Source organism: Drosophila arizonae, chromosome 2 (genome assembly GCF_054131065.1).
Source record: "Drosophila arizonae isolate 15081-1271.41 chromosome 2, UAZ_ARI_1.0, whole genome shotgun sequence".
Taxonomy (NCBI): domain Eukaryota; kingdom Metazoa; phylum Arthropoda; class Insecta; order Diptera; family Drosophilidae; genus Drosophila; species Drosophila arizonae.
The window spans coordinates 19,075,678-19,093,141 of record NC_142922.1 but is presented as its reverse complement, the minus strand read 5'-3'; the positions used below and the strand labels follow the sequence as shown (position 1 = coordinate 19,093,141).

Sequence of the window (17,464 nt, the reverse complement as noted above, 5' to 3'; positions counted from 1 at the left end):
TTTAATGCATTCAGTGACATATATATTTGTAAGTCCTCCTGAGTATATCAGAAGGTTAGGCTCTATATAATATAATCTAACTGTGTTGTTAAGGTACTTCCATTCAACGCTCAAAATAAATATAACACAAAAAAAAAAAAAAAAAACAAAAAAATTCAAGCGATAAATTTGCCAAGTTGTAAAATATTCCACAATATTTTTATTGAATATTAATTTCGAGAGACTTTGAAGCTTGCCCAAGCTTGAGCTAGACCTTTCCAGCTGAATGTTTGTCTAGCGAAAACAAAACCAAGAATCGAGCAAACAGCAATCCTTTGAAATATGCTGATATTTCTATAAATATATATTAGAAAAAGGCGATTCGATAAAAAAATAAAAAAAAAAAAGAGAATACAAGTGGCAAGAAATTCGCCACATTTGCTGACGTTCAACCGCTCGTAGGCAATGGCGTCGGCGGCGGCTCCTGCGGCTGCTGCTCCTGCTGCTGCCGCTTAAAAGTGAGCCATGCATAATTTATGGCTTATAAGGCCAGCGGGAGCTGGAGCCAAGGATATGTGACTGAATTTATCTAACACTGGCAGTCCACGCATAGACATACATGACTATATATATGTGTATACCCACACACACATATATATATAAAATGAAGCCAGCTTTGAACAGTGCTGTGTGGCTTATCAGCTGTCTTTTACATTTCTTTAGATATGTTCCTTTTTTTTTGTTTTCGTTTCGACTGCATGAATATTTATGCTAACGATATTGAACGCCCTAGATATGTGCATACATACGCATATATATGTGTATATTGGCTACTTATAGCACTTGTCTAGAAGCTGCTTAAAAGTCGTGCCGCATCGCTTTGTCGCAGCCTTGCTTCTTGTCCATAGCTGTTTACGCGGCGTATGCGCAACGCGGCAAGCAACTGGGTTACTGTGCGTTCTTCTCAATGGCAGTTTGTCTACATCTTATTTGTACACATACGCAGAAAAGAAAAAGAACTGATGCTTGACATTATTTTGGCTGCTGCTGCCACGCCCACAGGCAGTAATTGACAGTCAGAGTGAAGACGATAACAGTAAATCGAACAGCACTCGAACTCGATATCCCATCCTAATGACTTTTAGCTTAACAAAATGAGTCGATTCTCTGTTTAGGTCCCAGCTAAACTAAGATCTACATGAATATGTGAATATTGAATAGAGAAAGTTTTGCTGTGTATTCAGGCAAACAACAAGTTGGCTCTTGGTCTATATTAAACTTCCAGGAACTTTGGCCCCGCAGGTGCTTAGCATGCGATTATGTTATACTTTGTATGATATTTTGCTTAAATTATAAACTCATACCCGTCGTATCAATGGCAATGGCATATGTGTGCTCTTGTACATGCTGTAGTAATCCGCTGATGAGCAGCAGCTGGCAAATCGGGTAGCTGCGCATTAGTCCCATGTTGCCAACTTTGCCAGCTGGTTTGCGCACGGCCTCAGACGTTAAATTGTATTAGATTATAATGTGGCCTAAGTGCGTGTTTGAATTATTCAATTATTTTGCTGTTTCTTCTGTTTATTGCCCTTCTGCCGCTCGCTTGTTCTTCGTAATTATTTTAAATGGGTTTCTTTTTATATTGTTCTCTGCTAGACGAAAGTTGATATCTTAATTGGCGCTGAAAAGTAGGCAATACTTTTTATGAAGCTTTTGAATATCGCATGTTTACGATGTAATTATAATTGAGATTTTTAATTATGGTGTTTTTTTATTAACTAAAAAATATATATTTATAAATAATATTTATAGCATTAAAATATGCAAATTATTTAATATGCTTTAATTCGATGATTTATTATTTGTAAATTTTATTGAGGCCAATTTATATATATATATAGCAAAACGAAATCTATGCAAATCAAATTATCTGACCGAATTCATTTGTCAAACAAAATTTAGCTGATTAAATTGATATACTTATATACTTTATTCTGTGATTTGATTTATTTATTTTATTTGCTTTTTCATTTGAAAATTATCTATTATTAGTATTTATATTTTAATTAGTCATGAATTGCAGTTTAGTTTAATCTATTGATGACATTATAAATAATTGATTTGACGTTTTAGAAGCTTTGAGCTCTGTGTTAAGGATAAACATTTGCTTTCGTGCCGTGTTGATTTTAATTATTATTTAAATTAAAATATTTTCCGTTTATTTTGAATGCAACACTTTCGCCTTTTTCGATTAATGCCAGACGCGTTTCATTCCATATTTACGTTTATTTATTGCACTTTTTGTATGCAAACATAATTCGCTTTTATTTAATTGTATTTTAATCTTTCGTCGCTGATGTATAAAGTAAATGTTTTAATTAAGCTGCGGCGCGGCTCTATATTTGTTTAATAATTATCTTTATTTTTATTGTGAATTATTTGCAAGCCGCGTGTGTGCGTGTGTGTTTGTTTAGTTTTAATTGCACTTGTTACAATTTTGTTTGTTTGCCATTGCAATTGTTGTTGTTCTTGTTGCTGTTGTTGTTGTTGCATATTAATTATTATAATGTGCACCATATGGCATTTAACAGATGCGTGGCCAGCACAAGTGTCAATGGCAATTGTTGAGGATGATGCCAGGATATTCGTGTCAAGTTCATGAAATGCCAAACAAACAGCCAAAATCAAAATACAAAATATGAGCTCTGCCTGCTAAGAGCAGCTGCTAAGAGAAATCTAAAGTAAGCAACGCAACAAAACAAAACGACGCGCAGAAGCGTGAAAAGCCAAATGGAACACTGTAGGCCAAAAAAGAAGCCAAAGCTTCCGCTACGCCAAAAACCAAAATTGTGTCCACTTCGAGTTGGCGCCAATGCGATGGCACACAGAGCAAACACACACGCACATTAAACTATTTGTTATAATTAATATTATTATACTTTTCAGCATTATTTAACATTATTTTTAATATTTATAATTTCATCTATTTATTATCACTTGTTTTTCATGAATTTTGTATTGCCTCATTTAATTTACTTGAGTTTCGCCTTTTTAGGCTCAGTTCTTGTTGCGCTCCTGCTCAGCTGCCTGAATGCTCGTCCTGCTGCGCACACACGTCCGTTTGAATGGAAAGTTCGTTGCCAACTGAGTTTTGAGCGCAACGCGGCGTATCTTAAAAATAGAAATCTGCCCGCCCAGCAGCATCCAGCATCTAGCAGCAGCAGGCAGCTCGGTGAGCGCTGGCCGAGTTTGCGCTCAACCAATGCTGATAAGAGCCCAGAGCCAGACACTCAATGCGGAGTCGAATAGCCAGCGAGTGAGTGCAAGAGTGTTCAACTGAGTGCAACTGTGTGTGAGTGAGTGTCTGTGGCTGAGTGTACTCTATCGTTGTGAGTCAGGAAATGCTTAGCCGCTCGCTTATCAAGCGGTGGCTCACGCTTCAAAATGCTGTCTATATTCCTAATCAGCTGTTATTTGTCAACAAAAAACCAAATCTGTACGTAAACCCAAACAGATCTAAATAATTATCTGTAAGTCGATTAGCTTTAATGGCGCTTTGCAACATGGGACTGAGGTCAACATATGTTATTCATTTTTCATTTTAAATTATATTCATAATGTTATATTCACTTTAGTTGTGTTTACTCCGTAATATATTACATACAACTGACTGAAAACTAGTCTATATTAGGGGTATTCCTTCAGCATAGTTATACACCTCATATGGCAATATTAAAAACTAGCTCATATATATATATATATATATATATATATATATACCTATATAGGGTATATTCTATTTGTGTTAATCCAGTTGCTCAACTAGTACTTGTACTAGTTTCGCTTATTTTTTGTTGTCCAATTAGCCTGAGACGCATTACTACTTAACGATAAGAAAAGCGATAAGAATTCATCTTCTGACGCAGTCAGACGCTTGACCCAGCAGTGCTGGCTGAGCGGGGAATACCATATATATGTATGTACTTACATATGTTAGATAAATCTAGCTATATCTAGATGTATATATGGGGAAATGAGTCAAGTTTGAACCGCTTTATCTTTGCCCCGTATCACAATTCTTGGGAGCAATACCTTCCATTCACATCATTTATTGCTTTCTCTTTCTGCTTTTATGCATTTTCATTGATAATTGCTAAGTCGCAATTGTAAAGTGCGCGATAAGTCGGAGAGTCTATTGGATTATATGTGCTACATCAGCACTACAGTTACTTAGTACTAAGTGACCTTACGACTTCCTTTTGCATCAGCCACAGACAATATTCCAATTGAAAATGTGCGATTGAATTTTGCGAAATTTGTAAATATTTTGATTGTCTACAAAACTATTTTTGCATTTGTCAATTTGTGGAAAGTGTTTTTCAATGTAAATAAATATATATTGTTTTCATTTCTATAAATGTTTTTTTTTTTTTTTTTTTTTTTTTTTTTAAATTATTTGTAATCTATTTTGCTTAAATAGTATTTTACTAAAAATTCGAAAACCAAAGCCTGTGCATCGTTTGTTTTTATATTTGCATGGAATTATCTTCAAGATTATTCTTCATGCTTTAAGCAAACGTGAATTTGGTATACTATATATAATATTTATTTTATATAATATTTATTTATTAATCACATTAATCAGTAGGTAAAGCACAACCCTTATCTATCATATGTTTAATACAAATATTCAAAGTCCGTTTTGCATTAGTGTAATAGATTGCTTCTCTTCTGCTTTCATGAATTATTTTTATTTCCTAACTTTCAATAACAAAACAATAAATTTTTATTAAAGTAAAGTCAGAATAATTTTATATATTTATTATTTATATATTTATTTACATGTTATTTGTTTTATTTTTATTTTTTTAAATATCATATTTTTTTAGATTGACATAAAAAAATTGTTATTTCAAATATGAAATATAGAGCTGCTCAGCTGCACACGTTATATCAATCATGTGCCCGAAAAATACAATATTCTACTGCAATTATGCAGTTCACTACATTATTTATATAAACCTATCGTAAATATATTGTTACTAACACTGTCGTGTTGAGCCACAGTCAAGTAAGCTAAGCTTTTTTCTGCTCAGCTCTGGGCTTAACTCGTTTGAAGCTCTCGCTACGCTGGCAGCATGATGCAATGGCTTAGTTGGATTGCACTTGACTTGTTTTAAATGCTCGCCAAATAAGACTCAACTTGTGCTTAGCTGCTGTGAGCGTCGCCAGTTCCCTCCGCACTTGCCACACGCTCATTTCCTAAGCTCTGTGCCTCGCTCACAGCACAGCGGGGCTCAAGGTTCTTGTTTATGTGCAACATTTCGTAATTACAGTTCAGTTTGCTGAACTCGGCTAATATCTTGAGCCAATTGAAATTATTCTTTAAAGTGTGCAACGGTAAATGGTCGGATACAAAATAATATTTAATATTCATGAGTAGGTAGAATAAATATAAATAAAACCAAAGATTTTATTTGTATACAAATTTTAGACAAGTAAATATCAATAATATATTTACTATTCTTCTTAATTTGAGACTTGAATTATTAAATTTTATATTTCTCTAAACAACTGTAATATTAGTTTATATTATATTCCTATCATATATGATATTAAATTTGAGTATCTGTTTTAACATGTCACTAAATCTTCAGGTATACCCAACATTTTCGACCTCATTGTTTAGTGTCTAATTTAAGTGTCAGCCCTAAAAGTATGCAACCCAAAATAGCAAAAGTGCTGCCAAATGGAAGCAACGAAGCACGAATAAACCAGAAACTGTAAATTAAATACGGAGAGCTAATAAAAAAAAAAAAAAAAAAACACATACACCCGCAATAATGGAGAGAGAAAGAGCTAGCGGGATACAAATATATCTCTAGATAAATTCAAATACCTACTGTATATATATAAGGCTAAAAATTAAACGAAAACAAATTCAGTTTGGGGCAGTTGAGTGTCCACCTAACATGACACTAAATAAACAGCCAGTTGTTACTTACTCAACAACGAAGCCAAACAAATAGTGAAACACCAAAAACCAATACAAAAGCAAATACATACACACACACACACACACACACACATATATACACACACGAGCACACAAAGAAACACGCACAGCAGCTAAGTAAATGGTTAGTTCTGTGACATTTTCTAAATTGAAAAACTACAAAATGACTGACAACAGATTATAGTGTGAGAGAGAGAGAGAGAGGATAGATTGAGTTGGCTTTTGGGGTGGTCTAGGGCCCGAGGGTCGAGGGGCGGAGTTTGCAGCGCACAGACAACAGCTGTAGCCATTCATTCAGGTCCACAGCCATGTGTCTTGACTTTGGCCTAGGCAAGGCTTAAAATAAAAAATTGTTTGTACTTTGCTTTGCGCCAGCAAAACTAAGGTTGAATGAAATCCATTTGTCTAGTGGCGTCGCCTGCTGCCCCAGCAGCTCCCAAATGACCTCAAAATAATGCTAGCAACTGCTCTAAGTGTAGCTCAGACTTACCTTTAAATTTACATTGCTCGATCAGCTCGTCGCTGTGATCCTTGCAGTCTATCTCGCCGTCGCAGACGAATCGGATGGGTATGCATTCGCCGCTCTGCTTGCAGTGGAACTGTTTCTCATCGCAATAGTGTGGCAGGCTTTGAGCTGGAGAGAATGAGAAAGAGATAGTGAGTGAGAGAGCGTGAATAAAAGAGAGGATATATGATAAATCAAATGCATATTAATTCATTAAGTTCAGTTTCTGCGTGGCCTAATCAAATTCATAACTAACATTTAAGTTGAAAACTTTGGCTCGTTAACAGCGCTGCGAACCGCACAATGGCGCACATTAAAATTTTGTTGGTGGGGGGAGAGGGCGGGTCCGGGTGAAAGGCGGCTTTTGTGGCTCTCCAGCGTTGACAAGCTTTAAGACCTTGCTAAGGTCGGGGCCAAAAAGCTGACAATAAACAAAAAACGTGTTAATAATAAAGTGTGGCGTATGTTTGTGTGTGCCTGTTGTGTGTGTGTGTGTGTGTTTGCTTGTATTTGAAAGGGGCTAACCGCAAAATATGCCGTCATACACAAAAGGACACAAATTTTTGAAATTAATAAGCGCAAATACAAAGCGAGCTTAAAGGATGACAGGCGGCGTGTAGGTGTTATGTGTGTGTGTGTGCGAGTGTGTGCCTGTGTGTGACTGTGTGTGTTTGTGTAGGTATCTCTCTTGCGTTCTTACGCTGTATAAGCTCACAACTGGGACTCATCAATCGTTTATGGCATTTGCCTGTGAGCTTTGCGACAAACTCGCTTGTAAACAAAATGGCGTCAGTCGTATTTCCGTTTAGCCATAAAATAGCTAAAGTTTCAACGGCTTTCGTAGGTGAATGTGTGTGTGGCTGGGAGGGGATTTACAAATTAGCTGTGTATGTGTGTGTGTGTGTGGGTGTGTGTGGGTGTGTGGATGTGTCTATGTGTGTAACAGCTGCTTAATCCAAAACAGTTTCACTTTGGCAAAACCATATGCCATTTGACATTAAACGGTGCGTATTCAACACAAATTGATAATGGCTTAAGCGATTTGCAAGAGATGCACGCAATGTCTGTTTGCCTGTATATGTATATGTGTGTATGTGTGTGTGTGTGCAAGTGACGCGACCTCGCCAGCAAAAGTTACTTCATTATCGTGCGAAATTCTGAGCTTGCAGCAACAAAATGTAATTTTCATAAACATTTTTCTACTTTTGTGCTTTTAATTAAAGAAAGCGTATGCAAGCGTGTCTGTATGTATTTTATATTTCATTGTTAAAGCACAGAAATTCCTAAATGTAAACATAACAAACTCCCACTAGCTATACAGCCACGAATTTTCTACTACATGAACTAGTTACAATTTAATTAAAAACTAGCTTTATAGATGTGTGTATATTTATTATTTATTTATAGTTGATTTTTGTATTCATCATGATCCGCTGAGCAAAAGTCGCGTTAGGACCATCTCAATTATTTAAAAGCGTCGCATAAATTTACTAAAAAATTTAAATATATTTTGTATATTTGGATTTTTTGTGCATGGCAAATGCGTTTTAATATGAAATGATAAGAGTTTTCGTTCGTTTTATTGTGTGAATGGGAAAATGTTGCAGCTATTCACTCTGCCTCTCTCTCTCGCTCCCTCCCTCTCTCAATTTCGCTATGTTTCTCTAAGTGCGCCTTTTTGTGTGCGCCACGCAATTTGCATTTTAAGTGAGTCGTTTAGTTGCTTAATTGAAATTGCTCTACAATATCTAGATGAACAATTCGAATATACAAATTTATGTCAGATCTAAACACAATGGTCAACTTAATATATATGTATACACACACACGTATATTAATCTGCATCAAAATGTGATTTATTTAGATTGATATGAATGCGAAATATTTGGAATGTTTATCAAGTGAATTATTGGACTCCATATAAACCTAATCCAAACTCTCTAATTAATATATCAAAAGCATGAAGCGAACATAAATATGCATTATCTAATCTTTAATTTCTATGGCATTTGATTAACATATAGCGGATTCTTTATAGATAACATTCCTTATAGATATATGAACTGTTTTGTAGGATGGTTTTCCATATCTACATCACAGTTGAAATGGTGTTTATCTCCAATACTAATGAACATACATCCTGTATAGTATTTCTAGAAGGACTATCTTTCCTTCCAAGTTTCGGCACACAGTTTCCAGTTTTCCATATCTGGCAATTGAGCCTTTCACTGATATAAATGATGATTGATGGCGGTAGATTGTCAATATTGATTTGATTGCCAATTTCCTGGCCTTGAAATCGAAATAGTTTTCATTTAACATGCGTTATTTGCCCTACGCCGCTATCTTTGCCCTTCACCAGCTACAGGCTGAATAAATTAAATTACTTTCCGACAAGAATTCAGCGCAACTTACAGCAAGCCACAAAAGCCCAGAACAGAGCAGCTGAAGCCAATTTGATTGACAAATGCTGTCTGACGCCTCGCATCTGATTGAGGCGGCAATTAAGTGCGTGTCTTGGTGCAGGTTCACAGCACAGTTTTGCCAGCCTGCCGAGACCAAAAATCAATCAAACAAATGGAGGCTTGGCCTCCTCCCGGAGCGATTCTCATGGAAATTCGCGCCATTAACTCAATAAAGCAGTTGGCGACCGCAGTGGGGTCTGACGAAGGGGGGATACTTATAATAAACAGAGAAATCAGCGCAAAAGTCAATCAATTGGTTAAATCAATAAAAATTCTTTGCGAACGCGCATGGCCAGGCGAATGCCTTTACATACATATCTATAGACATTTATTCAGGGGCATAGTTCAAGTCATAATTATCTAGTTAACATTCGGCAATTATTTACTGACATTACGCATCATTTCGGTGCACTTTGCCCCAATCACCCGTTCACATTACGCGATAAGCTATGATTAGATATTTGACAACTTCATTTTCCTCTTTGGACTTTATCGTGTTTTATTTGAGCACTCGTTCGCAATGGTAAAAAGAGCATATTGGTTTCTTAAAATTTGATTTTTGCTTATCGATTTTCGACTACTTTTTGTTAGATTTTTTAACAAGATTGAATTGTTTTTTATATATTATGGAGCTCGAATTATCAGTCTAGCGAAACGAAGGCTAACCAGATTATTATTCTTATCAATTCTAGTTGCAAAATAACAGTTGGGTCCCTAGTAAAAGCGTGTTAGCCCAATGATAGCTTATCAGCCGAGTTATGTAATTATATTTACAATATGGATAATTATATTATGAACCATGAAGGAAAAACTCCTGTGTATTTCAGTTTTTTTTTTCCCCAATTAATTTTTAGCTTGCCTAACTATAATGATAATAATAGTGTGAAGAGCTGTTAATATTAAGTAATAAATTACTCTAATGGTGGTTTGATGAATGAAAATATTTGAATAATGGGAAAAGAAATAATCGTTTATCCATTGCATCACACGTTGCGCATTTGTAGTAAAAATTTGAAAATTTTTGTTAGCTGTTATCTCTGTATTGTTTATCAGTTAATTTGTTTAATTTTTTGTTGTTGTATGACTGCTTATGATCGCTGATAAAAATGCCTGCAATTACGATAAACAACATAGTATTCTTTTTTTTTTTTTTTATTGTTAATTGTTGTTAGTCGAGCTAAAATCATGTGAATCGTGAACCGAAGGTTTGTGACTTGGCTAACCTGGCATTATGGCCAGGTTAATTATATGGCTGGCTTGAGTTTTTAAGAGAGTTTCACATATAGTTTTCATTTTTTTTTATTGTGTGTGAAGTTTAAAGTTTCTCTTAGTTGAATTCTCACTCTCGCTGTGGCTCTCGTAAAACATATGAGGTATTAAGCGTCTGTTGTGTTTATTTCGAAAAAAGGTGGCCTGATCTTTTAATGACGTCAGAGCCAACAATTGCCATAATAAACAGTTGTTTGGCCCGAACAAAACCATGAATCAGCTATGCAATTTGAATACACACATTGTTCATCTGTTCCGAATTCAAATGATGATCGAATCGTGTTTATCGGTTTGAATGGAATCGTATACAACGACGTCACGAGCAAATGCCTCCCACCGTAGAGGATTGTGTTTTCTAATTAAAAGCAAAATTAGTAGCGACGTTGCCCCATTGCGAATATGTAAACAATGTCGTCGAGTCATGCGCATATCTCTAAATAGACTTGCCAAAAAAAAAAAAAAAAACGAAATAGCGAATATCACGCCATTTGTTTATTTATTATTTCTAGCCCATTTTTGTGGCATACGTGGCGTATGCGTGTGCTTCTAATGCGGCCATGTACACCTTGATAAATGCAACTGTGTGTAGACTGCGAGTAATTTCATAAATAAACTTTTGCATTAGAAGAGAATTTGTTTAGTTTTTCCCATCAGCTTTGAATTACTTTGAATTCAATCACTGCGAAACATTCGTTGAGAAACTATCTCGTTTAGATAAGATTACAGCTTGCTAGCTGCTAGCTATGCTATTCTCTTTGATTAGTTTGTATACATTAGCTAGTGGCTGACTATTACGTGTTTTTCGTCAGATTGTTGATAAAGCCCTTTCAACTGACTCACTGCTCTTATCCTGAATGGTTTTCTAAGTATTCTAGTAGCCCGCAAATTTCTTGATAATGCGTAATTAGAGGTTGATTCGCCAAGAAATTATTATTTGCTAGAAAATGATATTATTATGTACACATTGCGATTCAATAAAGCAGTTTATATCATAGGATTATTGATTATAATTGAAGACAATTAAATATACATTAATGTAATATATTCGCCTTTAAGAGTATTTCAGCATTTTTGTGGGTATCAGATTCGCATTTAACTGCAATTTCTAGTAATTTCCATATAGCCAGCTAGCTAGACGGCTTGAAGTTATATAGGGTAAAGATTAAATATACGAAATTCTGATCAAATTCTTAATCTTTGCTGTTAGATGAAAGCTTAAGCAGATTATCTGCCTATTTATATTCAGCATATATCATATGTTATATATTCATATACATATTCATTATATTGCGCGTAGGTCAGGCCAAATTGGCAGCTCATGCAGTGTGATTTTTCACCCATTTGTCTATTTCACCTATGTAAATTATATCTACTTATAATACTAGAATTTGCACAGTTCCAATGACTTATTTGGCTGGGGCCTATATATATCTTGGGTAAACTGTAAACTTCTTAGTCAAATAATTAACTTGGCAAACTGTAAGCCATTCGCTTTAAGCGCTTTTCACACAACTGTCAAACAGAGCTGGTTTTCTCACTGTCTCCCTCTCTCTCTCTTTCTCTCTCCCTCAATAATTAAAGCTAATAAGTGAGTATGAAAAACTTTAGCAACAAGATGTTTAACATTGAAATCTTTACAATAAGATGAATGCATTGTTTGCCGTTGTTGTTTTATTTTACATATTGTGTCTGTTATGAAAGACTGCGACATGCAGCAAAGTGTGAAGTGACTTTTACAAAAGTGTGTGTGTGTGTGTGTGTGTCTGTGTGAGTATGTAAATGAGTGTAACTTGTAATACACAAGCAATTGCCGCATGTTGTTACACTTTATTGGCTTCATCAGCCAAAAGTTGTTTCATTCGCAACTTGTTTTTTTTTTTTTTTTTTTTTTTTCAATTTTTCCCCTCATAATTATGTCTAAGGTAAAATGCGTTTTGTAATTAAGCTGAAACGGAAATGCATAAACTGTCAGCTAGCAGCAGCGAGCTGGGTACAGTCTGAAATTAGTGGCCCACAGCACGTGCACATTTTTGAGCATAATTAGCCAAGTTAATTACTGAAGTCTGGCCGAGGACGTTGAGTTCTCGCTGCAAGTTCTCCTGCCTCTGCTGCTGCTGTTTTTATGATGAAGCCAGCTCGAAACTTGTTTAAATTCGATTTTAAAATAAATCAGCGTTGTCTGCCCTTCCCTTACACTGTCCAACTGGAGTGAATTTATTTTTGTTGTTGTTGTTGTTGTTGGTTTTCGTTTTGGCTGCGCATCTGAATGTGAGTCTGTGCCTGACATTCATTAGACTGTTTGAAAACGTGCCGGGAACTTCGATTGGTTTTGCGGTTTCCAATTTGAGAGCCAACCAAATAACAGTTGACAATTTTCATTTGCCAATTACGAGTTGGCTAACACTTTCGACAGATGCTGAAGCTGAAAGTGCTGCTAAGATATGATTAAATAATAAGCATCCAGCTGACATTATGAAAATGTCGAGCTTTATTTATTTAGTTCCATTTATTTTTAGGATAGGCACACTTTAAAATTTCTACTGCCTGATATAAAAATAGGTCTAGTGGTTCCAGGCTTAAATTTGGATAGGGATCAGAAGCGGGCATGGTCACAAAACTTGATATTAGCCAAGTTTACGAATTTAGTTTATGGGATCAAGTCTATGTGTTAGTGTGTTAATGGAGGTTACTCTGTGACCTCTAACTGTTTCATGAGCAGCCAATTGGATTAAGTGACATTTTTACTGGCCTTAAATACATTTGGCCTTTACCCTTTGGCTGGCTATATTTGGGATTTGGTAAGTCATTTTTTCGATTGCAAATTCGGCATGTAAATTATTTATAGAATTGCAAGACAAGCAAGAAACGATGATTTTATTATTAGACTAATATACCCCGAATGTGATCCAGTGACCGGCTCGAACCTATTGCCGTCATTTTTTTATAGCTTTAACTTTTCACCTCTTCTAGCTTTTGTTTTGCACTCCAAATTCGCTGTGCTTGAGATCATTTTGTTTAAGGTTAGGTTTCGACAAGTTGAAGGTTTGTTTTATATTTTTTAAAATTATATATATAAATAAATGTCTGTCGATTTTGACTGATGCAAGTGCTTAAAGTATTTGTAAACATATACACATATATTATACACATAAATGTATTTGATTGGGGCTTTTGCGAATGTTAATAATCAAACGGAAACGCAGAAAGTGGATGTTTGAGTGCATTGAGGTCAAGTTGTTCATTAGTTTTTAACAGTTTTCAATAACAGCTCTCGGTTTTTAACACTTTTTTTTGTAGGTTTCTTTTAAACCGATTGGTTTCATTATGTTTTTTTTTTTTTTTTGTTTTTGTTTTAGTATTTTCTTTTATAGTATACCTCATACTAGCTTAGATATACCTTAAGAAAGAAACTAACGAGCTGACGAATATTGAATACTCTTTCTGGTACTTCAGTGTTATCGTGTCTCGATTTGGCCTAGTAAAGAAGTGCTGAGGGTTTAGTTTGCTCAGTTGTAGAAATAAAGTAGCTGGCGATTGTTACTTAAGTATATTTTGAGGTATAAGTATATATTGCTTGCAAATTTATACTTATATTTCAATCATTCGCATTAGTCATTCGTCTGGGAGTTGAATTTCTTGAGACTACCTGACTGAAGTTTCAATTGTTTTAGCCGATTCTTGGACAAGCTTTACATAAATATTTATACATCGAAACTGGTTCGGATATCGCGGGCCACTCATATACTAGGCGAAGCGCTTGCTTCGCTTTTCAACACGTGCGCCCGACTTCAATTCGATATGGGACTCTCTCAAAGCAAAGAGCAACAACTCCAAAAATAAAATATAAAAATGAAGGCAAACTCAGCAGAAGAGCGAGGGAAACAAAAGAAACCAAGAAACACTTGTTGCTCTCTGCAGCCGCCGAGGTCTGTGCTCTCGGAGGCCAGATGCCGGCCGGCAGCAGAAAATGAAGAAACATGAAGTGGAGAGGATCGAGAGAGAAATAGAAGAAGAGAAGGAGAGAGGGAGGGAGGGACTGAGGGAGGGAGGGAGGTAGGGAGAGTGGCTTAGGAAAGTAAAAGGTAGACAGAATGTGTGTGTGTGACGTCGTGGAATGCGGTTGGAGCATAGCTTTAACATGGAAACACATGCGATATGCCGCGTCAGATGGAAGTCGACGGCTGTTCCAAATAAACCAAATCATATAACTAAATAAACATTGGGAAATTGGAGGCTCGCTGGCCTGATCGGCGAGCAATGCGAAACTGATTCAACAAAAGTCGGGGCACGTCGCACGCACACCCAGTGAAGTGCTTCGCTCTAAGCTCTTCTTTTCATTTTCCATTGAAGCTCACTTATAAATATCAACTTTATCTACATTTTCATCAAACTGAAGGCCCTAGTAGTCAGTAGCTCAATTTAGTTTTAGTTGCATATGAAGTCCACTTACATATATCCAATGGCGTGTTTATCTTGCCCGAGACATTCTGGAAGGAAAAGTCCTTGCTCAGGTTGATGCCTTTGCTGTTGAAGAAGGATGAGCCGAAGCTGTTGCCACCAGCACTGCTCCCACTTATGCTGTTCGCCGCGGCGGGCGCAGAGCTCTTGAGCTTGTCGAGCTGCGGGCCCAGCGTTGTTGTCTTCATGATTCTCTCGAGCAGCGCCGATCCGCTCAGATTTGATATAATTAAACTGGGACTGGGCGCCGATGCGGTCACCTGGGCGGCATTCACGGCGGCGGCATTGCAGAATTTGCTTATGCTCAGTATCGATGTGATGAAGATTAAATGGAACGACGACGTGAAACTGAAGCTGATCAGCTGCTGCACCCGGCTCTGATAGTTGCTGCTGCTGCTGAAGAACGCGCTGACTTTTGGAGGAGTATCCCCAGCGTTGCTACTGTTGCAATTGCTATTGTTGTTGTTGCTGTTGCTGTCGCTTATGTCTATTGTAATTGTTGCTGTGTCTGCCGTAGCCGGGAGTTCATCCATTTTATGCTTAAACTTTGTGATTGATAAATTGATTTTAAATTGAGTTCGAATTGGGATTTCACTCTGAAATGGGGATGGAAAAAGCACACATTTCTTTATTCACTTTTCTTCACGCAATTTTCCTGAGTATTTTATATACTATTCATTATTAAATAATACCGCGACGTCTACGTCAGCTGTTCAAGCGACGTCCGAAAGAAAAAGTACAGACGAAAGAAAGATACAAAAAAACAAGAAAAATAACGAACTCTTGCCAACCGCAAAATAATAATGAAGAAAAATTATACAGAGAGCGAAACGACATGATAAATTTTTGGGGATTGTATCGAATGTGAAGAGCATGCAAGAGTAAAAGAAACTTGCGGAACAGCAAAAATAAAAGAAAAAGAAATATCATACGATTTTGCAGAAAGTATACAGGCAAGAGTTGACTTGGAGTATGCTGTGCTTGGGATACCCTGCAAAGTGCTCAATTATAAGCAAATATAAAAAAGTGTCAAATAATAAGTTAAGTGAATAACAAATATGAAAACTGAGGAAAATTTACGTTTAATCAAGATGGAATTCTTATGGTATGCCTGCTCATTTAGTGCCTGGCATTGCAGGGTATCTTAGTCACATATAAAGATTGCAAAATATATAAGGGCGACGACTTATTCATGTGGCCAAACGCTTTCAGCTCGGCTTATGCAGGTTTTACAAGGTAAACCCTAAACATAACGTATACGAGTTTCGACTTGTCACGCTGAATGGCTTATGAAATGAATGGATCGCACTCATGAGCACCCTACAAATATGAGTCAGAGTATAAAAAACATTATCTATGAATCGTTATCGAGATCCCTGGCGCCTACACTCCAAATGAAGTAGCTTCTGGTCTTGCCCGATTGATGAACATTTTCGACATTGCTCTAATTTTAGTTTATGTTAAAAGGAACATTTTCTTAATATACACTTCTTGTTTTGTTATTATTATTTTTTTTTTTTATATATTTAGTTTGTTTTTTGGCAAATGCAAAAAAATGCGACCTCGAAATACACGTGTTCCGCATAAGATATATCGGATATGCCGCACAAGTAGAGAGATTTACGCAAGTCAGCTAAATAATCTCATACGCCAGCAATTAGCACTTAGATTCCATATTAACATTTGGATGCCGCTCTCTACCTTTTCTCTATTCGCTCTGGTTTTATCGTTTGGATTACAAAATATTTATGTTATTTGCTTTTGGTTTGGGGGGACATTTGCTACTCCGGCATTTATATATCGTGCACAAGAAATCTAGGTTTTGTATTTGCTGTTAGCTATGCGGCTGTTCGACTGTCCCGTAATAATGCCAGTAACAACGATACGACTGTGCCCAACGCACGACGTTTAACGACTGATCCACCAATGCGAGCCAACTGCTAACGACTCAGCCCGGTGTTCGTTCGTTTGCCACTCGGCGCACGATCGCCACGCGTACACAACCAATGCATTTGACAGTTGTGTCGAAAGCGAGAGAGAGACAGCGAGCGAGAGCGAGAGAGCGAGCGCGAATGAGCACAACAAGAGCGTGCGAGTCATTGTAAGAGACCAATGCGTGAAAGAGTCAATGCAAAGAGCTGTCAGGTGGTTGTAGACCCATTTGACACCAACCGAATGCTCTTCGCCAAGTGCTCGGCCAGTTGTCGCCGCGGATCACGAAAGCTAACCAATTTTGTCGTTGCTATAATACTATTCGCATAAATTGGCTCTTGGCATAGGTCAGAAACCATGACATGCATATGTTAATTGCATAGCGATATCAAAGTTGTAAGCAGACTATATTAAACGAATACCTTTGAAAATGGAATATTGTTACAGTTTGGTTTTGTGATCTATACAGTAATACATTTTACTTATTGTAGCACCTTGTGCATTTGAATGCGTATTTCATTTTGCTCATTAGAAATTCTTGTAATTAAATTTCTCAATAAGAATAAAGGAAAGTACTGAAATACGTATGCAGCTACAACTGCCTAGCCAATAGCGTGATTAGGCATTTTTTTGGTATTTGCATGTTGCATAAAACTCCGATAATGTCAGACAATAGGGTTTACGATAGGCGAAATTGTGGCTGGCAGCCGTGAAAATTTGTATTAGCATTTATAGTCGTTCGTATATTATATGACTGATACGTGATATAGGATTTAGTGATATATTTGACTATAGAGAAATTTGATAGCAATTGGAGGGATAGAAGAGAATATTCTATGT

The 17,464-nt window shown here is 36.5% G+C and overlaps 1 protein-coding gene across 9 annotated transcripts in view; it reads right to left on the bottom strand.

Moving 5' to 3' along the window:
• LOC108608764 (Lipophorin receptor 2) overlaps positions 1–16,624 on the bottom strand; it is a 44,480-nt gene extending 27,856 nt beyond the window's left edge. For 5 of the 9 annotated variants that reach the window (XM_089462469.1, XM_089462467.1, XM_089462468.1 and 2 more), the window contains exons 1-3: positions 16,394–16,624; positions 14,685–15,288; positions 6,486–6,629 (exon numbers count right to left, since the gene is read on the bottom strand). In XM_089462469.1, coding sequence (XP_089318595.1) covers positions 6,486–6,629; positions 14,685–15,225 — 685 coding nt within the window. In that variant the 5' untranslated portion in view covers positions 15,226–15,288; positions 16,394–16,624. Of the gene's footprint in view, positions 1–1,343; positions 1,661–3,001; positions 3,177–6,485; positions 6,630–14,684; positions 15,289–16,393 lie in introns of those variants that run through there. The other 4 variants (XM_089462475.1, XM_089462473.1, XM_089462476.1 and 1 more) reach the window with 2 other exon arrangements.
• Between the last annotated feature and the right edge of the window lie 840 nt (positions 16,625–17,464).